This window comes from Phaethon aethereus, assembly GCF_964289735.1.
Source record: "Phaethon aethereus genome assembly, chromosome: 7".
Lineage (NCBI taxonomy): Eukaryota > Metazoa > Chordata > Aves > Phaethontiformes > Phaethontidae > Phaethon > Phaethon aethereus.
Window position 1 is genome coordinate 41,496,986 of NC_138583.1, and position 23,681 is coordinate 41,520,666.

At 46.4% G+C, this 23,681-nt stretch overlaps 1 protein-coding gene across 1 annotated transcript in view; it reads left to right on the forward strand.

Annotated features, from left to right (window-relative positions):
* Nucleotides 1-23,681, forward strand: part of INPP5A (inositol polyphosphate-5-phosphatase A) — a gene marked incomplete at both ends in the record, with an annotated part of 254,642 nt that overhangs the window by 67,225 nt on the left and 163,736 nt on the right. Inside the window, 2 exons of the mRNA XM_082001927.1 lie at nt 10,720-10,820; nt 12,676-12,763. Coding sequence (XP_081858053.1) covers nt 10,720-10,820; nt 12,676-12,763 — 189 coding nt within the window. The remainder of the gene's footprint in view (nt 1-10,719; nt 10,821-12,675; nt 12,764-23,681) is intronic.

Sequence of the window (23,681 nt, forward strand, 5' to 3'; positions counted from 1 at the left end):
GCAGTCTTTCTTCTTTGTGCAAGGAAGCCATCAAGATTACAGAAATTATTAAATACCCATCCGTAGCTGCCGACATTGCAGAAATCTTTTTCCTGCACACGGTACTGCTGCCATAGATGGATATATATCCTTTCATGATATGGATCTTTATGTATAAAGTGGAGTACGGCCCCTATAAGCCCACGCTCAGCGAAGCAGCAGAAGCGTGCCGGCTGCCCCGTGGCGTGGTTAAAACACTGCCGCAGGACTATATTGGCTGGGCGAGGTGCAACACCGGTGCCGCCGCCGCAGGGGTTGGAGCGGGCAGCCCTGGCGGGAGCTGCCCCCAGCGCCGCCGCGTTGGCCAAAAGCAGAGCTTTGGTGACAGCAAGCGCTTTGGTAGCGAGGTGACTCGCTCCTCTGTGCTCCCGGGGAAGGTGAGTGGAAACCTGTGCAGGTCGGCAGCACGGCGGCGGCCTCGGGCGCCTGTGCGGGATCATCTGCACTTCGCTTTCAGTGGGGAGGTTGTTGCTGTGGTTGCCATCCCGACAGAAGATTTTTCTGAGATGGACTACAGTCGCAGACTTTTAACATGATTGATGTCTGATTTGCAGCAGTCGGGCTATCAGTTCATGTATCAGTGGAACTTCACTGTAATGCCCTTAAAAGCGTTAACCACCCCACCATGTGATTAGTAAACAATACACTGGTTTTCTTCCAGCATATTTGTCTTTTTTTAGTACTATATATGAAATCTTTGAATCTTCCCTTTCATTAAACAGTTTGATCGTAAACCTTTAAGGATCTTGGTAAACTTTGTGGTAGTATAGTCAGTTATTTTAAATGCTATGGATTTGCAGGCTGTGTTTCATTTTGTTTCAGACCCTAGTAATAAGACAGTCACACTTTGCAGATACGTAATGTCTGAAGCTGACATATTTTTAGCTGAATGCTTTTGGCAGCCCTTGTAACTGGCTGGTCAGAATAGGCTTTAGGCCACCAAAATTTTTTGAAGGGGTGGGAATTAAGTCTTAAGAGGTTTTCCAAGAGACTTTTTTTTTCTTAGTTAAAAAAAGGCAGAACAGAAGCTATGTTTGGAAGATAAATGTCCCTGCAGATAGGAAATACTGCAAAGCGGTAAAACACTTACGAAAAAGGATATCCAGCCTACTGGGCATCAAGCTTAGGGAAGGAGGAGAACAAACAACAAGCAATATTTTGCTAAAAATCACCTAAATATCACGCAGAGGTGATTAAGAGAAGGCAGTTTGCCTGGCAGGAGTGTCTTTGCTGGGGGGGGGGGGGTGTTGTCCTGTGTTGGTGCAGTGAACAATGGCCCCGTCAGAGGTGTCAGCTATTGACTTCTAGCTCTCAGGTGGGAACAGTCGTGACCTGGACCTGCACCGATCCTGTGGGTACAGAGGGAAAAGGCAGAAGGCTGTCGGCGTGTTCTGCAGCAGCGTAGCATGTCGCGTGCTTTGCTTTGCTGTTTGAGCTGGAGAAATGTATAAGCATTTTGTAAAGGTGAGTGGGATTGTTACCGATCTTGCACCGTGGCTCTGGAGGGATGTCCTGCCGCACTTGTGCCAGCCCGGCTTTGCTGGGGCAATGCTCAATGACCAGTGCGTGCAGCAAAATCCGTCCGTGCATCGGAAAATCGCCTGCCTCCTGTGGTGTAACTATGCCTGGCATCAGCCCGAGCACTGCTGAGGGAACAGGGTGGTTCAGTAATGCGCTGACTGGTGCTTTGCACCCCTGCGTGTCATCCTCCACGCGACGCTGTGCAACTCCCAACAGCAAAATCTGTGCGCTTGTTAGCGGTGGAAGAGGGCACTGGAGGAGCATGTTGCAAAATCCCAGGGTTCATAAAGTTTGCTCTAGTTTCTAATCTTCAAAGCAGAAAATAGTATTTGCAGTTGAAAACAATCCACTGGAATCAAGATAAAGAAGTGTCATAAGCCAGTATGTCATACCATGCACTTGGTGACAGAAATTGCAGTAAACGGGGGTGAAAAACCTTCTTAGAAGGAGGGAGAATTCAGTGCAGTCCTAATGCTGATTATTACACCTCCTTTCTTAACTATGGATAGTTACTTGTAACTCAGGTCTTAAAATATTTTAGTTTAGACTCCTGCTCTCTTTTCACTAAAAATTCTCTTACCCCAAAAACATGCCTTGGAAACAAGGAGGGAAAGTGGCTGTTGGGAGGAAAGTAAAAACGCAGTTTGTGAGAATAGTGGTTTGGAGCATTTTGTGTGTGCGGGGGAAGAGTTTAGCGCTTAGTAAGAAACTAGATGCTTTCATGAACTAGATGTTATGCAAATGACAGAGTATTCACAGAATATGCAAATCAGATTATTGTCCCACTTGTGTAAAGTGCCCAGTACCCAGGCTCACAGCCTTCCTATCAGCTCGCAGGAAAAAAATCATAGAATCACAGAATAGTTTGGGCTGGAAGAGACCTTTTAAGGCCATCGAGTCCACGCCCTGCAGTGAGCTGGGATATCCGCAACTCGAGCAGGTTGCTCAGAGCCCCGTCCAGCCTGACCTGGGATGTCTCCAGGGATGGGGCATCTCCCACCTCTCTGGGCAGCCTGGGCCAGGGTTTCACCACCCTCATTGTCTGAAATTTCTTCCTTAGATCTAGTCTAAAATACAGGGGGAACAAGAAGCTTCAAGAGCATCCAAGAAGCTGTTTGCAAGGGGAGGCTGTGGGAGTGTACAGAAAGGGCTTTTGTTGATTTATTTATTTCCTTCGGTGGTTTTTCTTCTTTCTTTCTTTTCACCCCCTCCTTCCACATCTGTTGTACCAGCATTTGGGGCAGGAGGAGTTTAGGAGATATTGGAAATCTTTACTAATTTTAGTAACTAGCTTTTTTTGTAGCATTCATGGCAAATGGTCATTTTAGATGAAAATGTGCAGGCGGGTGGCGTTCCTAATGCAGTTGTCCATGTTCCTTAATGTGTTTGAGAGTCTTTAGAGGCTTTAGTAATACGGAAGCTAAAAGTTTACCTAAAAGCTGAAGGTCATCTTGGTATTGCAGCATGGAAACTTTGTGTATTACCCTTTTCAAAGAAAGAAAAGAAGAAAAAACAAAAAAAACCACCCCAGACACTCAAAGTTTGTTCTTTAATTAATTTAGTGGACTTAATCCTGTTTATTTAACTAGAAAGAGTGATTAACTGAAACGCTGTATTACAGACCCCAGCAACCCTTGTGAGTTAGAGCCTTTTTCGGATGGGTGCTTTTTCCTCAGATGGGGTTGTTTGGGGTTTTTTTCTTTTGTTTGAATCCGTAGCCTGTAAACGGGGCAGCAGTGCCTGCCTGCGCCGTACGACACACGCACGCGGGAGCTGTAGCACACTCCTCGGAGCTGAAGCCTCGCTGCCACTGGTTTGGGTGAGCGATGCCCGCTCCGGCCGGGAGGGCTGGAGCTGCCCGGGGGTACGTGCCCATGCTGGGTGCCAGGTGGCCGGCAGCCAGCCCGGCCCTGACATCACGGAAACTTGTGGCATCCTGCGCCTGCCGCGAGCAGAAATCAGGTCTCTGGTGCTCGCCGCCTCCTGCTCGCTCCCTACAGCAGCAAGCTGTGACTTGGCGTGCCATCTCCCGCGCCCGGCAACGAGAACGGCGGGTCCCTGTCTGTCCCCACGGAGGAGAGCCCTTCTCTCGTGGCAGTGGTCCAGCGGCTCGCCCGCTGAAGCGGGGAGATGGTGAAGCGCGGCGTGCGCCCCGCTCCCTGCCTCCCCGCTGCCTGTGCCGCAGCTGTGGCGACGCTGTAGGTGCCGTGTCCTCGGGGAGCAGAGGCACAGCGAGTGGCTGTTCAGGAGATTAGTCAGAGCTTTCACATTTTACAGTGTACACTGCAAGTAAATCCCTCTGCCTTCCTAGTTTTTGTGTTGGTTCCTTTTTCTATAGCTTGCATTAATGCATAAACATAACCTGTATTTGGAAACACGTTTTTCCACTTACTCAACCCTTCTTACTGTGTTCTGTCACATACACCTGGTAAAAAATAAATAAAATCTACTTGTTTAAGCTGAAAATTTTCATGTATGTGCCTCATCTGAGTTTTGGAGGAAACCTCCAGAAAAAACGTTTCCTCATTCTGTAAATGAGAGTTAGAAAAGTACTTATTTCTTACTTGAAATAGTAAGTGTACATACATGCTTGTAGCAGCTGTTTCTTTACAAAGCTGTACTACCTGCAGGTGTCGTAGCAGGGACTCTGCGGTTCTGCTTTTGGCACGTTGAAAGGGCTGTGTGTCGCCCGTCCTTTGGAGGCAGCCGAGGTGGAGAGGTGGGTGCGGGAGCACCAGCGCCAGGCAGACCCCGAGCACCCTCCAGGAGACACCAGCCACACTGGGGTGCTGGAATGGGACGCAAGCCCCAAACAGGGATGGGGACTGTAAACGGGGGCGAGGGTGCCAGGCAGCTGGAGCGCGGGTGTCTCGGAGCTGGGGGGAGCCCTGACCTGTGGGTATGGCAGGGAGCCCTGCCGTGTGTGCGGGTCTGGGAGCACCTTGGGGGTGTCACCCCTGCTCTGAGCTGCAGGGCGAGGAGCCGCCTGCGGGCATCCTCCCTCCAGTAACTCAAGTGACAGAGTAATAGGGGAGGATGTAGAGCTGCTTACCTGGCTGATGGTAGTGGTCCTACAGGACTTTGTAAGGGTTTAGGGAAAAAACCCTTGAGGAATTACTTAGAATGACCCTGCAGCATCATTAACAGTAAAGAGCTCAATGCCAGTTGTGGAGCTACCTCTGCTGTGCATACCTGATAAGTAATTGCAAGTCAGTCTCTTCGTATCCTTAGTTTACTGAATACCATCAAATTACATTAAAATTTAAGTAGCAGTTGTTAGACATGACTTTCTCGGCTGTGGTCATGCTGTGGTACGGTAATGTATCAGAGGTGATGTTCAGCTGTGGATACTCAAATGTGCGTTGAGGTCGTGCAGTGGTAACCCCTTCACACAGGCTTTTCTTTCTTTAAGCAATGACTTTATGCCCCCAAAGCACAGTTCTGACTTGCACACGTGGGGAGCGCTTCCCCCTCTGTAGGTGAGATGCCAGGGGTTGCTTCGCTTACACCATCAAGAGCATTTCATGGTTCCCATGGAAAGTATGGAAAGCGCAAGCTGCCCAGCACTGTCCTGCCATGGGGGTGAGGGCAGACCCGCGCTGGCACAGCAGTAAAGCCCCTTCCCCTCTGCTCGCTCTCCCCCTGCGATCCTCGGCCTCGTGTGCTTCACTGCTCTCAGCTTCTCAAGAAGTGAGGCAGAGTGTTCACTGCCAAACCTCTTACTACAAAACCTTTGAACCACGTGGATCAAGTCTGTCAGGTTGTTGGTGTAGACAGACTATGGATAACAATAACTAAACTTTTCTGGATGGGGGCATTGAATTCAGGTTCCATAGGCAACCTTATTTGCAGCATTTCTTAACTGTAGAAGAACGCTTTCGGGTCTTAACAGTGTTCCTCTGTCATGGCCAATGTGTAATGTCAGATGATTCGTGTCAACAGGAGATGACCCTCTCTGTGACAGGCAATTTCAGAATGCTTTAACCAAAAAAACCCCCACTATGGCTATCATCAGAGTCTCTTGAATCACAAAATAAGAGCTAGAAGTCAGCTAACATCAAATATACAAATACAGGGAGCAGGTTTATCTGGACTGCTGCTGCTTGGCTCTGCACTTGTAAAAAATTTCTTTTCCTTCTTCAGACTTACCAAAACTGCAAATACTTTGAATGCTTTAGGACCACAAATGCTAAATTGATTTGTACATATTTCACAGTTAACAAGGAAACTAAAGCCCATGTTCTGATATTTTGACTATATAGATTTTTTTTTTTTTTTTAAGTGATCCTGGGTATGGGAGACCAGGTTTGAGTTCTCTTCTGCCTTGCTTGGATCAAGGTCTAAAACTGATGCACTCACTCCTGTGCACGCACTGCCCTCTCCGAGAGGCTCGTCTTGCCATCTGCAGAGCTGGCCGGCTGCGCGGCGCGGGGCCGTGTCCTCTCCCAGCTGCCGTCGCAGCTCCAGCAGACGTGTGCCCGCTCTGCCCTGTGGCACGCGGGGCTCGGGGCACCACGACGGCAGTGGCACTCTCCTCTGCCCTGTCCCCTTACCTGCCCCCTGGCCGTAACGGACAAGGACCTATAGGAATGGGAGGAGGTTAACTTTATATTCCTTCACCAGTTTTGTATTTGTACTTAACTATGTTGGACCATCTTTCTCAATTACCCATATCCCAAAAAATAACTTCCGATTGCAGCTTCCTTTACGTATTTTGGTGTATCCAGACATTGAGAATAATGCCCAACTTTGTAAAAACACTGTGCTACTGTAGATGCAAATTCAGTGTTTATGTGATCTTGTATATGATCTTTAACCTCTGGCAACTGTGAATTTTCAGCTCTGAAGTATTCATTACTCATTATTATGTACTGTTTGTTCTTTCATAACAGTAGAAAACTAGTAAAAGGTAATGAAGCAGAGCCAATTGCTCTTAGTTGGAGGGTATTTATTATATAAGAGCATTTAACTAATACTCAGGTATGTTTTTGTGGTTTAACCTGCAAGGAATGCCATGAAGGCCTCTCACTGCTATTAATCCAGTCCTATTTCCTCATTAAAAAATGGCATATATATATATTTTTTTTTTAATGCCTGCTGTGATTTCAAGCTGTCAAGGATTTGAATGCGAGCAAAAAATTCTGTCCTGCATCTCAGTTCAGAGTCTGGAAATTATTTCTGTTGCAGCTGCTGTAGCACAGTAAAGTTGTTCTCCAGTGTTTTCTCGGGGCAGGACTACACGTTCAAGGCTCCCTGTTACTCATCGTTCACAAATATGAGATAGCTTATGCCTAGATCCTGTTTGAAACCATTTATTTTACTTTTGTCTTACCAGTTTATTAGTTTTATTAGCCGTGTAAGAAGAGATCTAATGAAGTAAACTGTTTTAACAGTTAAAATGGTTAATGTGATGTGCCAGCACATTTTTGCTGTGTTCGCAATAGGCGGTTACTGGATGTGTTGCTTTAAAACAGAAAGAGTTGGATATGTTTGCTTTACAAGATTAAATAGTTACAACTGTTTTCTAATTATGGTAATTTCATAGAGCTATCCGAGTAGATAAGATCAGGACTTGGAAGCCAAAACTGATTTGGAGCAATAAAGCACATGGAGGCTTGGGACTGACTGCATGTTGTTTAGGGACCACAAATGAGCTGTGTTATGGGAGTTCGACTTCACAGGCTGTGTTTGGTTAATATTTATCTCCAGTATAATGAAGAAAATGAACCAACCATTTAAACTTCATAAAGAGGTTTTATTATTAGTTCGTTGCTAATGGACTCTGTGACTGCAGGCTGCAGGTGGCCCCTTAAGGCAGCACCGCCCTCACGCTTTTGGATGTCGCACCTTCCGTTCCTTACGTAAACGGTTGGTGTTCTGCAGGACGGTGTGTTTCTTGCAGTGATCATAAATTAGACACAGCACGCTGCAGGAAGATTAGCACAGTGGAAATGTCGGTCTCCGCAGATGGCGGAGCGGTGTGGGCTGACGCGAGACCACTGTGGTCCCAGCTTGCGCAGACTGGGGCTCAGGGGACAGCTGCGAAGCGCAGCTCACTTCCTAGCCTGCGGATGAAGCTAGCTGGTTCGACAACACGTTATCCTTAGGAAGGAAGGGGCATCTGGATGGGGACGCTTGTTTCCTTTCTGCCGTGCCGCCCTCGTGCCGTGAGTATGTGGGCAGAGCCCTCCTGCACGTGGGCGGGATGGCACGCACCGCAGCCCGTGCTGCCTGCCCCCGTCGCTGGGAGCGCCCAGGGCAGCCGCCCGGGTCCCTGGCCCACCGCCCGTGGTTCGTTAGAGCTGAATGCCTTTAAACACCGAGAAGCTTGGCTTGGACTTTGGTTTCCACAGCTTAGTTCAGCTCTGACATCTCTGCTTACCTGTTCTTGCTGAAAAGTAAAGAAGATATTTAGACTTTTTGGAAGGTGAAACCTCTCTCGTGAATGTTGTCAGCTGTAGCCAAAACCCACTTTTTGTATGTTCAAAGACACTTTAGATACATGTGCTGTTAAGTGCCATGTTTGGTGTTGGACAAGATACTTAGGAAAAACTTTCTCAGCAAAGCTTTCTTAGTTGTTTGTAAATCTATAAAATCAGCTAGTATTAATGTAAGCTTTTATAGTTACAGCAAAAATATATCAAAGGAAAAGTATGTGCATGTCCCAGTTGGGTAGTTTCTTGGGTTCCAGGTATTTTTTTTAGCCACCCATTTTGTAGTCTGCTTTTTCTTTTTCAGTTGCACTTTCTGTTGGATCGTGCTCTAGCACATCCTCAGTCCTTGCCGATGATGGCTTGTTTTTAAAGCAAGATTGCTACCACCATAGTTAGGCAGAAACCATCATTAATGAGCTAACTATAGTGCACAAAAATCCACAAACATGTATGTGGGAGGGAGTATTTACTTCTTTGCTTTATATAGTAACACTTGTCAGTAGCTTACCTCAAAATGCTTCACCGAGCAGGTTGGTGTCAAGATTTGTTTCGATGATGGGGAAGCTGAGGTACAGAAGAGGAAGTCACTTGTCAGAAATCACTTGGAAACCAGTGGCTGTTATCTCCTTTTTGCCAGTCTAACCTAGCTTAGATGAGAAATGCTGTAATTTGTTGAATTTACCGTGTGATCTGTAAATAGTATGCCATATTCCCATCAGCTCTGGCATTCATGAACTGCCACCAAGCTTCCTCGTGCCCTCATCGACGCCGGGCTTGCTGGCTGTTCGACGGCCCCCTCCCTGGCCACTGGGCCTGGGCTCCCCCCGGCCGGCCCCACCCTGGGCACGCTCTGATGAACTCTGATGGAGAGCGGTGTCCGAGGGGCATCCGCGAGGAGCAACGTGCCGCCAGCTGGTGATAAGACCTCACCCTCTCGCGCCCGGCGAGCACGTGGGCACGTGCTCTGAGGAGTCCTTCGAGCAGAGATAGGCAGTGTCGCCTGCCGGTGCTCGCGGGTCATGGACGCACTTGCTGCCAGTCCCTTCTGCTGTGCTTCCCTAAGCTGACCAGCTGTGTTGCTGTAATGAGGTGGCTGCAGTTTAAAAGCAGGGACGCGTTACAGTTTGCCTTTTGCTCAGTGGAAAGCTGCTGCGTTTCAAATTTTGCTAATACTAATTCCTTGCCTTTGAGCTTAGTTTGTTTTTAACCAGATTATTTGCATGATCAGGAATGAGAAATTTTGCACCCTGGCATCAGATGAGATGACAACTTCTCTCTACGTGGTTTGAAAGAAACATTTTTAAAGACCTTTTTACAGTAGTCACTATTGATTTACGTGATCAAAAGCAGGACTGCGAAGGTTTATTGTGCCTATTCCTTTTCAGAGTTGCAGGGTACCAGCTGCAAAAAAATGAGTACGAAAGGAGAGCTATCCCTGTTATTTCCTCAGTTATTCTTTGTTGCAGTGTGCTGAAGTTAGAAATCTTTACAGTAGTCATGGCCATCTCCTGCGCCTCCGTCTGCCAGCCATTCCCAGTACAAGAATGGGGAAGATGCTGTGGCCCCCGCGGGGCAGAGAGCCCCAAACCTGCCGGCGCCACAGCCTGCAGAGAGAGGAGTTAATTTATTATTCTGGTCGAAGTAGCTCGTGGAAACCAGGCTGTTTCTTCCTCTGAATGGCTGTGCGGACAACGTGGCCTTTGTGCTGGCTGGGATCACTGAGTGCCACCCAGTCAAAACTAAGTGAATTGCATTTCAGATTTTTAACGTGTTACTTACCCTGTATGTTTGCACCAGCACATACTTGACTATTTCAGACTGTTACCCTTTTAAAAAATTGAAATAGTTCTGTAGCTTGTGTCCATTAATTCACAAGATAATAAAACATGAAGTACAAGTTGTAGAGACTCAGTATCAACACAGAGACATTTTTAGATGTGTTTTTTGCAATGCTGAGTATAGTTAAGGCAGAGAAAATTTATTAGGACAAAATAACATTGAATGTGTGTTTAATGCAGCAGCAAATTTATAAATACTGTATACCTGATTTGCTGCATGACCAAAAAAAGCATATGTTCTAGGTTTTTTAGTATGATGATTGCATCCTAGTGCTGACTATTTAGTATTTAAGATACTTGCATTATACGAGACTAACATTTGAAATAGCATGATTGATATACGTGCCTCCTGCATTAGATACGTGTATATATACCATAGTGTGTGTTACTTGAATACTTTTGTAAATAAGATACTCCATATGTTAAAAGATCAAATGTGACAGCTAATCAGCATTCGGTCATGAGATAATTTGAGATATTTTGTAAAGTGGAGAAAAAACACTTCAGTCAAATTAATTCATGTGTTTAAACTCTTCCAACTCCCAGACAAGGAAATGTTTTGATGACCTTAATGGGTTTAGGTCTTCTTTGAAGTGAGTTGGGAGAGGTTATGTATTTGCTTTAAATGACTAGGAACTAATTCATGGTTTAAAAAAGAAAATATTAGCTTAAAATGTTTAAGATAATCATTGTGTAGTATGAATCTTTCATGTGCATAACAAATGATGGTCCCCTTTATTGCTTATTACTGCTCTGCCAGTTCCTTCTCAGATAACAGCTGGTAGTCCTCCTTCCAGAAATAACACATCTGGATTTGTCTCATTCGTGTTGTATGATAATAGTTGTGGAAACAACTTTGTTAATACTTGTTTATCTTTTTGGTTCAGGTTGTACATGCACACAAGCCCCACTTCATGGCTTTACACTGTCAAGAGTTTGGAGGAAAAAACTATGAAGCTTCCATGTCTCATGTGGACAAGTTTGTTAAGTAAGTAACTGGAAAAATATAATATATAATGTAGATATAATTCTATGCAGAAGTCATTAGATGTGTAAAGTATATAAGCTTTGAAATATTTTTCAACTTCATGTCATATGACCCCGCAGAAGGAAGGGACTAGGCAAATGTGTATGCTTTATATTATTTAAGAAATCAGGAAAAGTACTAAGAGTCTCCTCTGGCCATGTCTTGGCAAGATAATCCTGCAAGACATGGAACATTATCTCCCTCTTGTATCATCGCTGAGATGAACCTTGTTATGTCTGGTAATCGAGCAGTTTCGTATTTGGAAAGCACCTGAACCTGGGCGGCGCAGGGCTGTGCTTCTGGGCCGTAGCTGCGGTGGATAGATCCCAGCGCCTGCTGATAGCGGTGACGTTTTTAATGGCTGGTGACACTGCGAAGCCGATGGCAGCCGGGCACAAGGTGGTGGGGTAGAAGCGTACGCGAAGCAGAGCTGAAAGCACAACCGATCTACAGAAACTTGCGTTGTAAGTCGGGGTGAAAGGAGTTTTAACTTGACCGTTTGGTCAGGAGGAATCCGGCCAGGACTGTCAGCACAGCTAACGTGCAGCGTCTGAAGAAGCAAGAAACAAAGCGATTCCTGTTCAGAGGTGCAGCCCGTGAGGCGCGGCCCCAGTCGCAACGTCTGTGTACGAGAAACCACGCCGAGAAGACCTTGGGGATCAGCAGCTTTCTAAAAACACGGGAGCCGAAAACCGATCGCCGCATGTAAGGCCCTGGCTTGTTCGCAGGCCCCCCCCGAAGGCGGCAGGGCCGGGCTCTCCGGCCCGTTCGCCTCCCGCTCCCCGGTGCCTGGCGCTTGCCGCTCGTACCGGCACAAGACGTTTTCGCCCAGCGCACCGGCAATCTACCGAACCGGCGTCCAGCCGCCCCTGCCGGGGCGGGTCACGGGCCCTGCAGTGCCGCGGGCCGGGCCCGTGGCGGCGGGGGGCGGGCCCGCCCCGCCCCGCCCCGCCCCGCCCCCGGGAGCGCCCCGCCCGCGGCGGTCGGGCGGCGCCCTCTGCTGGCGGCGGGAGGCGCGGGGCCTCGGGCCGGCGCCGTGCGGGCCCCGCGGAGGACGCGCTCCGAGGCGAGCGGTGCCCTGGGCATGGCAGCGCGGGGCCTGCCCCGGCCTGGGCGGCCGGCTCCCCACCAGCCTGTGGGGAAGACGCGGCTCGGTCACAGACGGCTGGTCGCCGCGGCCGGCGCGGAGCAGACGGCCCGCCGGGTCCCAGGGCACGGCAGAAGCGCGCCTGGCTTCCAGAAGATAGCTGTACTGGGGCTCCTTTTGCTCCACCGAAATTGATCCAAACGCCGCACCCGGTTCCTTAAAAGCTGCCTGCAAAAGCACCTCGGGCAGCGCCGTTGGCAATTCGCAAACGACGGCCTCCTCAAGCCACTGCTTTTAAAGACCATGGTCTCCATCGAGGCAAAAAGCTGCTTTCACCCTGCCACAAACCGACTGCGCCTGCCAGCAGTCCGACAGCGTTAGGAACATAAAGCTCTGAAGTTGGGACCACGGGGCCTTTAGCACGCATCGCCCAATTTGATGGAACTTTGTGGTCTTCAGAGTCTTGAGTTCTTCATAGCCGTGTCCGGACGGCACTTGGGCGTTTCATGACTCAGGTGGAAAGTGCAGCTGACGTGGTTGACCCCAAAGCTTGCAGGCAGACGCTATGCTCCAGGAAACTTTCATCCCTGAAATTCACCCCAAAATGAGATGAAGGCCTGTAGTTCCTCTGGGTGATATTGGTGTCATGACAGTAGAGAGAACAATGCTAAAGCAATATAGTCTCTTTGGATCTCCCTTTATATTTTCAATCTCTTCTTCTTCTTTCAGAGAATTGTTATCAAGTGATGCGATGAAAGACTACAACAGAGCTCGAGTTTACCTGGATGAGAACTATAAATCACAGGAACACTTTACGGTAAATTTTTTTTCTTTCACAAGTTTAGTTCAACATATGGTGGATTTCTTCTGTTACACTGTTCGGGGATTTTTGATCGGTGTGGGGTTGTGAGCTGTTTCCATCATGATGAAGATTATATCTTTGTTAAGAGTGTTTACTTTGTAGGATATGTAAATGCTGATTTCACAGAAATGCATCCACTTAAAAATGAGTAGAACGTCAGAATACGCAGACAGTCTTTTCTTTTATTTGAAATGATTGTCTAAGGGTTTTTTTTCTCTAACAATTAACTCTTGGTGGGTCAGAATTACCTTCCGTTCAAGAGAACATGTTACAGTCTGACAGCCTGAGGTGGTGCCAGGTCTGCAGCGTGATGAGCTGGCGACGGGGCTTGGCAAGTGTGCAGGACTTGTGTTAGGAATCTCTAGAGCTGATTCACAGGCTCGCTTGCCTGTGGGTTCATGAGAAGAGCCAGAGCACAGGTTTCCACTAGTATGTGAGTGATGTTTTGGTAAATATAAAAGCACGTGTGCAGAGTCGCCTTTTATGCAGAGCAGAAGAGATTCTGTGGTCATTGCCATGACTGTAAAATGTGCGAACAGGTCTGCTGCCTATTTAGGTGATTACTGGTAGATTGTACAAGAACGAACAGGCCTTTAGAGGTGAGTCGGTGACACCTTCCTTCTCTCCAGGACAGCAGCTTCCTTTTCGCTCCGGGTACTGCTTGGTGGTAGTTGGCGGCTCGGAGGAGCCCCTTTGCCAGGCTCCCCGGTGCCTCCTGGGGCTCTGCTCCCTGTGCCTGGGCTGGTGCTGCCCGGCAGCCCAAGGCAGCAACTGGGACACGCAATTCAAATGAGGAAAAACCAACCACCCCACCACCCCCCCCCAACACACACACAAGTCCCAACTTGGTGGCATATAACCTAAGGGAATAAGAACCTGGAAACGTTGTGATTTATTAATTTTCTAATGACTCTGGCTAGGAGCCCAGGTAATGTGGAACTGGAGGAGAGATATTAGGGTTTTTGCTCTTTCCCATCAAAGAGAAAAAACAGATTATCAGTTTTACTGAGCCTTAGTGGGACAAATCTCGTGTCAGAAGCCTTAAAACTGTATGCTGAAGACATTCAGGAAGCCCCAGTACATGAAAGGCAGTAGGGCAGAACTGCACATTTTAGAGTCAATCATAGCTCAGAACTGTGTCCAGATAAAACTGCTCGCTAATGAAGACCTCACAGGGGTCCCATCGCAGGGCTGTAGCAGACCTGCAGCAAGCACCTCCTGGTGTGGTGAGAAGAGCTATCAGGGACTCTGCACAGCCTGATCTGCTTTCAGCGGAGGGTCAGACCAGGTATCTCCAGAGGTCCCTCTTCTGACCTATTTCTGTGATTATGGGAAAAAGGGATAAATCTGTGATCTTAGTTTGGGAAACACAGTGTAGCAGTCTAATGAAACCTATAACAAAATATCTATAATTTTTTTTTAAAGATGGTTACAATACTTTATGATATTGAAGTTATTTCATTTAACATGAGGTACATTTATTTTTGATACCACTATGGTGGATAAAAAGGCTCTTAAAGATGATGACAGCAATCCTAGATGTAGAGTGTGTGCTGTTTGTGTCTCTGAAGAACACTGTATTTTGCAAAGTTCCTAGTTCAAGAAATAACATGGTTTCATGTTTCACATGCTAGCATTATTTCTTAGGTGCTATACTTTCTTGCAGTATTCCCCAACCACCTTTGTAATTCTCCCTTTCCTGTCATAAATATTACTTTGCATATCTCTTTCTTCTCATCCTGTACTTACTAAAGCTAGGCCTTCCTGGAAAAAGAAATCCTGTCAACATATTCAGTCAATAAAGGGGCGGGAGACTGCTTGTACCAGTATTATTTTCCATGGAAAATTGTCTAACCAAACACATTTTTATTATTTGTTTAAATTGCTTTGTTGAACTAGTAACTGTAAAGATATAAAACAGTTTTGTAAAGGTGTTTGATGTAGCCCCACATGCCAGGCTGTTTATAAATAATGCTACGCGTACCAGTAAAGCAGTGTTGAGTGGCTAGGAAATGGCTCCATAAGCCTCGAGTGGAGAGGATCACAGGAGGGCAGGTGTTTCCCAAAGGACCCCTTCAATCTCCTCAGATTTAGGTTCATCTGTATTAGTAACCTGGCAGCAAGTGTAAAAGCACTGCTCATAGAATCAGAAACAAAGTTATGGGGAAATAACGATGAGCATAGTACCATTGCAAGGTAAGGTGAATACCATTGTTAGTAAGGTGTGTCCAGTAGAGAGAGGACTCCCTGTCTAGGAAGGAGCAGTTCTGGAAGGGATTTAGAGGTTGTGTTGGATAAATTAGAAATGAGCTCCCGATGCAGTGCTGTAGCTCAAGAAGGAAAGCGATCCTTGAAAGCATAGCTAGTGGAGAAGGAGTGTGAGAAAGATGGTGATTTTGTCTCTGTGTACACAACATAGTGAAGGCAGCGTGGCTGTTCTGGCATCCAGTTCTTGCATCAGAATTTTTAAAAACATAATGAAAAGATCACAGAATGATATTTCTAGGTTTTTTTCTTTCTGTCATTCTTTCCAACCTGTGAGAACCTTTTAGAGCTGAATCAGTTCAGTGTGGAAAAGGGAAAAAAACCAAAAGCTGAGCGATGATTTAATTAGGCTTTATATTGCTATCATTGGGAGAAAACACTGTACTAGAGGAATGTTTTACACCTTCCTTGTTAGACTTTTAGTAGTAGTGGCTTGGAACCAAAGCCAGAAAACGTAGAAAGGAGAGAGGATGCACCTTCATATTGAGCTTCCTAACCTTTTGACTTCTGGTAGTCTACTCTTTGGCACTTAGTGCCAACGGCCCTCATACGCAGTTGTTGAGACTACCATCATGAATCAGATTCATACAAATGATTTTTTACACATGTGACTTCAACTGGCAGTTCTTCAGCTCCTCTGTTGAGTCTTTGTGTGCATATAACTCGTGCACTGGATGTCTGTCTGAACAGGGATTTCATCACTGCGGTGTGTCCATTTAGGGTAAAGTTTTAGTCTTATCTCCACTGTGGTTTGGCTTGCACGATGTTATGTGTCTCCCTGTTTCCTCGTTAGTTCTGTTTGATTGCAAAGCGCTTTAACTTCTGTGGGCTTTTTTCCATCCCTTCTAAGGCATGGAATTGGCGGCAGATGGTGACCTTGTAGTTATTATATTACTACCTCTTCGTCTTTGAAATATAAACATTTATCACATATATTGTTGTATAGTGCTATTTTCTTTAGAAATGGAGAAGCCCAAGTAGTTGCAGTTTGGCTAACCTTTACCCCTGCTGCTCTCATATCCCCTTTTCTAGCAGTTCTGGCACAACTTCTTCTGTAAGACTTTCCTTGGTTTGGCTCCTGCAAAGCTAAATCAGATTTTGCTGCCCATAGTTACTCAGCTTGGCTGCATTAGGACTGACAGTGAGATCTGAGCAAACATTTTCAGTAGCCTGCCCCTTCAGCATGCAGCCTCTCTCTTCCAGTTCAGGGCAACCTAGGATGCATGTTTTACATGAGTGTTGTGAAATAAAAAAACAATGTGATGAGGTGTCTCTCGTGGAGTGATATGGGTCTAAAAACTTTAATAATAAAGTTGTGCTGTATTAAGGATCAAAAATGGTTCATTTCATGTCATCCCAGACACAAGTTTAATACCAGGCATTTGTCACTTATGGTCATGTATACCAAATGTGGGATAAACCAGACTGGTTTTAGGTTTGGAATTTGTGGGGACAGAGGGGGAGCTGTTGTGACTGGGGAGAAAATTGGGTCGGTTGGTTGGGTTTGTTTTGCCGTAGGTGGTAGGATGAAGCCGTGTGGGAATTTGTTCCACTCAAAACTTACTAAAGGACACGCACAAGGTACAAACCCAGCCCACAGGATGAGCAGCGAGGGTACAGCCTGGGGGAATGTGCTAGATGCCACTGGCCTCTGACAGCTCGCGGCAGGCCCTGGTCCCACTGGCGTGGTCACCTCGCAGTCTGTAAGGGAAGGGTTGAGAGGGAGAGTCAGGTTTTGGCAGAGATTCTAGACCTAAGGCTATCGTTAACGCCAAGCGTTATGAGCAGCAGAGGTTTCATGGGATATGTGGGGCAGCATGCACATGCGCATGGACGAAACAATTCATATCACACTTCAGAGATGCACAGTTTTATAAAATTTAAAGACGATCTGAAGATTAATCTCTTGGCAGAAAGCTGCTACATTAGAGCTAATGCTTGTCAGCTCTGGGAAGATGACAGCATCAGAGTTAAGAGCTCCCAACAGTTATGAATGAGGTTTGTGGGTGACAACCTTTGCAAGTGTAACGTTGCCTTCCCAGAAGTTTCAGATTAACTAAATGGGCAGCTTTGATGCTCTTCCATTTTATGACTGGAAATACTGATAGCAAACTAGTGTGGACAAACTGACTCGTGTGCTACCCAGAAATTTTCAGATACCTGAATAGCTTGACAATGCTTTCTAAAATTCCGCCTCCTGTAAATCTCTGTTTAAAACCATGATACTTTTTTTTTGTCATATAAAATGTAATCTAGAAGGTAGATCTTAGCTTCTGTCAGAGAATGTATAATTAGTGAAGAGAGAAGACAGATACAAGAAGACTGAAATAGGTAAAAGTCTTGAGAAGCTGAGAAATGTTGTTTTATTTATTTCTGAGTATACCCAGTGGACTTCACTCTTAATAAAGCAGGTCTTTGCAGTTGTCTTGATTTTTCCCAATGTCCTAGCATTTACGTTCTCTGTTATTTTTACTGTACTTGATGTATTTCATGTGAGTGGTAAATTATAAATCATGCTTTTCTCTGTGAAGAGTTACTCAAAAATAGTCAGGTTTGATAAACTTTTACCTGTTCATGCTTCTCAAATAGACAAAGTTAATTGTGAATAAGGTGCTTTTATTCTGGAATAAGAGTATTCATACTGAAGCTGAATAGCAGCCAGAAATAAGTTGATGTTTTCATCAAATCAATAATTATTTTTATATGAAAACATGTCAGTATAATCAGAGACTTTTTATTGTAATTAGATCAAAGCTAGTTTTGTTTGGTGCCCTATATTTATTGATTTCTGGAATATTCAATTAAGGTTTAGCAAATGCTTTTTTTCTTCCTTTGTGGTGTGGGGTTTTTTTTTTGGTTGAAAGATGGCAGAAGAAACCCTGCATGGCTTGAAACATACTTGCTGTGTTGAATGTGTCATTTCAGTAGGTTGAGAGAGAATCTTTATTGCAGTAAGTCAAATCCTGGGGACTCCTGGCAAACCAGACCTCCGAGAGCAAGCTTGTCACCAGCTCATGCCTCAACTTTTTAGCAAGCGTGGTAGGAGTTGTGTGGTCGTTACAGCTCTTTGCTGAGGTGCAGAAACATCTGCACAGTAGGGTAGTTGCTTTACTTGTCAGTATAAATTTATTTTTAAAAAAATAAACAGAATCCTGAATTTCCTGTCTGCTTGCTCAGCCCGATGGGTAACCTTGCAATGAAAAAAGTGCTGCTGGGCCATACATCTGATGTGCTGAAGCTTCAGCTTGCTCCTCCTAGTAAGGATGTATTGCATTGTAATTGGTTCATTACATAGCGTTTTGGGTTTGCTTTTTTCAAATTAAAAAAAAAAAAAAATCATTTTCGAAACTAGCGTTTCTGACATTAGGAAGGTATTTAAACACCACCAGTGCCATAAACCGCAAAGATTATTTTGCACTGCTAGTACAAATGAACTGAAAGGAGAGAGGATGCTGCGCTCACATGGCGGCCTTCTTCCGAATTTCAATATTGGGAGAGAATGATTGAAAGGAAACTTCCCTTAAATAAACAGCCAGGAAATGGACAAAGGTGAATTATTAATGGAGAGTACAGCAGATAACAGAGCATTTTTCTGACAGGCTTTCTTCCCCTGTCCCCTGCCAAATTTGCGATTGTGTCCGGAAGCTCAGATGCTTGCCTTGCTGAAGATGATAAAGGCATTGGTCCGTCGGGAGTGTGTGTGGGTCTCCTGATGAGCAAGTCTCCAGCAAACACTCCGGGGCTGCCATTGCACCACCTCTGCAACGGGGCACGAATCCTTGACGTTGTGTATGGGAGCTGCATGTTCCTCGGGCTACCTGTCTGTCCCCCCACCCTATGCTCCCTCAGCACTCGCGCTCGGGGGTATCCCCATCCAACCCCGTTCCCGTCTCCCGGCCCCCCGGAAGGCTCCCCCGCACGACGCGCTGCACCGCTCTTCCGGGAGCGGGGAAAGCAGGCAGCTGCAGAGCGCGGTGGTGGTCCTGGCCTGCACAGCGCCTGGTGCTGGCTCCGTGCCGGGGGGTTACACCGTCGGGTGGGAGCAGTAAAGGTAAAGTGAGGATGAGCACTATAAAAAAAGGTGAAATGCTCAAATTCTGCAGTAACACAAACATCTTCTCTTGGACTAGGTAAATAAGTACATGCGTTGCCGTAATGTGTAGGAAATGGTTATGCTTTTCTTTTTTCTGATTGTTTTTTCTTGACTCCATGTGGTATGTACCGGTAGTTTTTTAGATGTAAAAAGGCTCTTAAACTAAGCTAGATAAAGCATTGGGTGGCCTACGGTAGGGACCTTTGCTCAAGTCACTGTCTTTAATAATAATAACCTGAGCTAGCATGACTGAGAGGGCTCCAGTAGTGAGCAGTGGTCTTAAAAATACAGACAGACAACATTTTATTTAAGTGTCTTATTTTACCTTAAAATTATATCTGCTCATTACTGAGAGAATAGTAAAGTTAATTTTTGTTAGATTAATGATATTTGAGTAATATTTTTGGTTGAGCTGAGTTCGAATAATTGGCCATTAATTGAAAAAGGAAATTGAATTGAATTTATCTTGTACATAAATCCTGTCATAGTTATTAATGGGTCTTAGAAAATATCGGCCTGTTCCCAGAAATGAATGGTGTACACTGATTCTTCTGAGCTTATTAGCAGTGGCAGTTTAGAGTTTTGTTAAATAAAAAAGATGATTTAGGAAGAGGGACATAATTGGATTGAATATTGGGGGAATTCACATGCCTGATTAGTTCTCAGCCCATTTCTTCATTAACAATTTTGAGGAAGTCTCAGTTTTTGCAGAAAGGCAGATCCTCCCCAGGAGGTGGAGCTGAAGCACCAGGCTGCATTGCTCGGCAGCCCCTGTGCGCTGGAGGGGTTTTGGGGGAGGCTGCTGTACACCGTGCTGGGGCTGTGTGCGTGGGTTGTGAATGCACCCCTGCACACGCACTAAGTACGTCCTCCTCCGTGCCCCTGCTGAGCCAAGTGCAGCTTTCTGAGTTCTGGCTAGGCTAAGGGAAGGAGTTCTGGTGCAGCTGGGAGATGTTGATAATAGTCTTAAATTTGTGGCTGTATATGAATGTGGCCCTCTGCGGAGTGGGAGGTTTTGGAGTATGCTTTCCTGCCAGGTTTATCCTTTACTGCAGTCTCTGTTTCAATTTTCTTCTACTAATTACATGACCTTCTTTCCATCTTCTCCTTTTTTCCCTTCTCTCATTTCCATGGAATTTTATTTGGTGCTTGAGTTTGTTTTTTATAATAGTATCTTTGAAAAATAGGCCAAGCTAGAGAAGTAGGACTTTCTGATCTTAAGCCATAGCATTGTAATAAAATGCAGTCTTGGGTCAATTTTTGTTGTTTACAGGTGTGCTAGTGCTGAGGCAATTGGTGCTCCAGCAGCTTCTTTATACCTAGAATCATTATACTGTTTGTATTGGCTATGGATTTACAGTTTAAATGGAATTGCATTTTCTGTGGGCTGTGGATTTTATATTCAGAATTTCATACTGCAGTCATGCAACAGACTACATTGATACCGAATGCACATCTTTGTGTTGGTATGATTAGAGCCTCACAGCTCTTAATTTCCCGCTGTTGGCACCACTGTGGTAGGGTGGTCTGTGGCACTCAAGAGCCCCCCTCACTAATCGTGGTGGTCTAAGGGATTGCAGGACCAGGACGTGCCTTCCTGTGTTCAGCTCCAGAGATCGCATCATGTTGGGGCTTCCCAGGGACTCCTGCCCTGGTCCTTCAGAAGGCCCGAGCTTATTTCAAACTTCCTAAAAGCAGTACTCGGACAAAGTGCTGTTTATGATAGAGCTCTGTGTTCCCGCAGCGAGGTGAGGAGGCGGCAGAAGCAGCGTCTGGCAGAGGTACTGTACCTGGAGGGCCGTATGGGGACGGGGCTGATCTGCGAGGGAAGGTCATGGCAGGAGGAGCCAAGGGGGTGTCCCTCGCTGTGTAGACTCTCCTGAAACTAACACCTACGAGCTGCATCCGGGGAACCATCCTCGGGAACGAAGCAGAGTCCATAGGCTCCTTTCCAACAAGCACGTACAAAAACCTACAAGTATTTTGTCATCACCAGCCTCCACACATCATTGCTAATCAAATGTTTCCCTCTGTCTGTGTTTTAGAAACGAGTTAGTACCAACATTTTTAACTAACAACTTTTTCAACAAATCTTATTATGCGAGTTCTTCGGGATGTTTTTCTTGGTACTGCGGTGCGCAGGAATGTGTGTCATGCTGGCAGGCTGCGAGACGATGCCTGGGGACCCCCTCCCGTGAGGGGCGAGGCGCAGGTCTGCACGGCGAGCCTCTGAGAGACGCTGTGGAGCGGGGCACTCGCTTTTGTGTTGCTTGCTACTTGGCTACGTATTTAATTCTTACTTTCTGCTAATTCCACTTCCTAGGTGAGCGTAAGAGGATTTTTGAAAAATATGCTAATCTTCCTTATAAACGGCCCCTGAAATGCCAGAAACAAATCGTAGCTATGCGCAGCAGTGCCTGCTGGTGAGTTGTATGTGGTAGAAAAAGTGAAATGGGGAAATGAGGATTCCGAGCTACAAGTGCTGCACAGCTAGGTGAAGCCTCGTGGTGGCAGTGCCTTGCAGCGGTTAGGTTTGGTGCGGCGGGAGTACCCGGCGAGCCTTCCTTGCTTCTCCTCCAGCCGCTTCCTTCCTCATCTTCATCATCGAATTGCAGGATGTCTTTCCATTACAGCCTCCTGTTTTTTGAGGGTTCTTGATGAAATACACGGCTGGAGTTTTTTTGAAACCTGCGTGACAAAGTTTGACTTCTTCATTAGCTTTTACCTTTTTTTAATTGAAAAAAATGAGTTCATGAAGTGAGCTGGTGAATGTAGAAGTTAATCCTACTGATGTAGTAGTCATGACAAAGTCATGAAAAAAATGCTTGTATAAGTATTGTCATTTTGTGACATGGACATGTATTTACAACCACCTGAAATGAAATCTCCCACTTAATTTCTTAGGGAACTAAATTGTCAGGTAATCGCTTCCAGTCTCTTCTGGATGGGAAATGGGATCTGAAAGGTGTTGCCACAGTGGTACCTTCCTCTGATTTTGCTTTGCCTTTTTTCCTATGCATTTTTGAAACAAATCTGTAAGCCGTCTGTAGAATTCTTCTGTCTGTGAGGAATTTCATGGCTTATCTTCCACCTGTTTTCTGACACTTCTGTATAATTGGAAGGGGAGGAATAACTACAGAACAGTGAGAAATGTCACAGATCACTGACCCGATAATGCAGTCTTGGGTCAATTTTTGTTGTTTACAGGTGTGCTAGTGCTGAGGCAATTGGTGCTCCAGCAGCTTCTTTATACCTAGAATCATTATACTGTTTGTATTGGCTATGGATTTACAGTTTAAATGGAATTGCATTTTCTGTGGGCTGTGGATTTTATATTCAGAATTTCATACTGCAGTCATGCAACAGACTACATATTTAGAAAAAAAGTGGTATTATTTGTAAAGCATAATTACTACCTGTTTTTGTAGAAACCCATGGATCTCAGCTGGAATATTTGAAGTTAAGTTACAGACTTACATCTGAACACAAGGGGAAATCAACTCTTTCTAAGCTTTTGAAAATTTAAAGAAAAAAGGACTTTTCTAATCGAAGTTGGAAAAGCGAGGCTAGAACCAACTTTTCTTTAAGCTATAGCAGTCATATAAGGCAGGACATGCTGTGGTTGTTGGTTACTTGGGCAGGTATCTTCGAGGCACGCGCCTCATCCACGCCTGTACGGCACGGTGCTTTGCAGTCGCTGGTGTCAGTGTTTCGGTTCAGAATGTCCCCGAGGGTTGAGGTCTTTCAAATTTAACTGTTGGGGCCACGGCGTGGGACGCAGCTCCTGGCTGCCTGGCCCTGGCTCTGCAGAAGCGCAGACGCCTCAGAAGAGCCCGGCTGAGGAAGAGCAGCTACGGAGGCCGGGACGAGGCGCCGATGGCGGCCTGCCACCCCGCTCTGCAGCCAGGCAGGCCCTGCCGCTGGAGAAGCCCATGTGGGCGGGCGCCCGCCCTGCCCGTCCCCGGGGGCGCGAGGCCTGTCCCAAACCCCCGCTGCCCCTCCTGCCCTCGGCCTGGCGTGCGCGGGGGCCTGGACCGCGGCGGGTGGGAGGCGTGGGGCTCCGGCCTGCTGCCCAGTGTGGAGGCACGGCCCGCCGAGCAGCTCTCCCTGGCCGTGCTGGAGGAAGCCAGTAAGTTTCAAGGATGCTGAAGGAGAGCATAGCACAGGTGATGTTAAACCTAAAAAGCCTTGACAAGACCTTTCCTCTTGGGCCCCGGTGCCCTCCCTTGCTTTTCGTGTATTTTCGTGGTTGATGGTGATTAGGATTTCGTTTCCTTTTCTGTGGTGTGTTGTGGGGGATTCATCCGGGGCTCCCGCTGGAGCCCGGGGTCGGGCCGCGGGTCAGAAGGCGCTCGGCTGCTGGGCAGCTCTCCGCTTTGCCTCGGCACTGGCTGGCGACGTGGTGAGCTGCGGCACTGCCGCCGGCCGTGCAGGCACTTGGTGTGTCCTCAGCTGGCGAGGAGGAGAACGAACCATGGAGGAGAACTGCTCCTGTTTCTGTGTAGGAGCATGTTG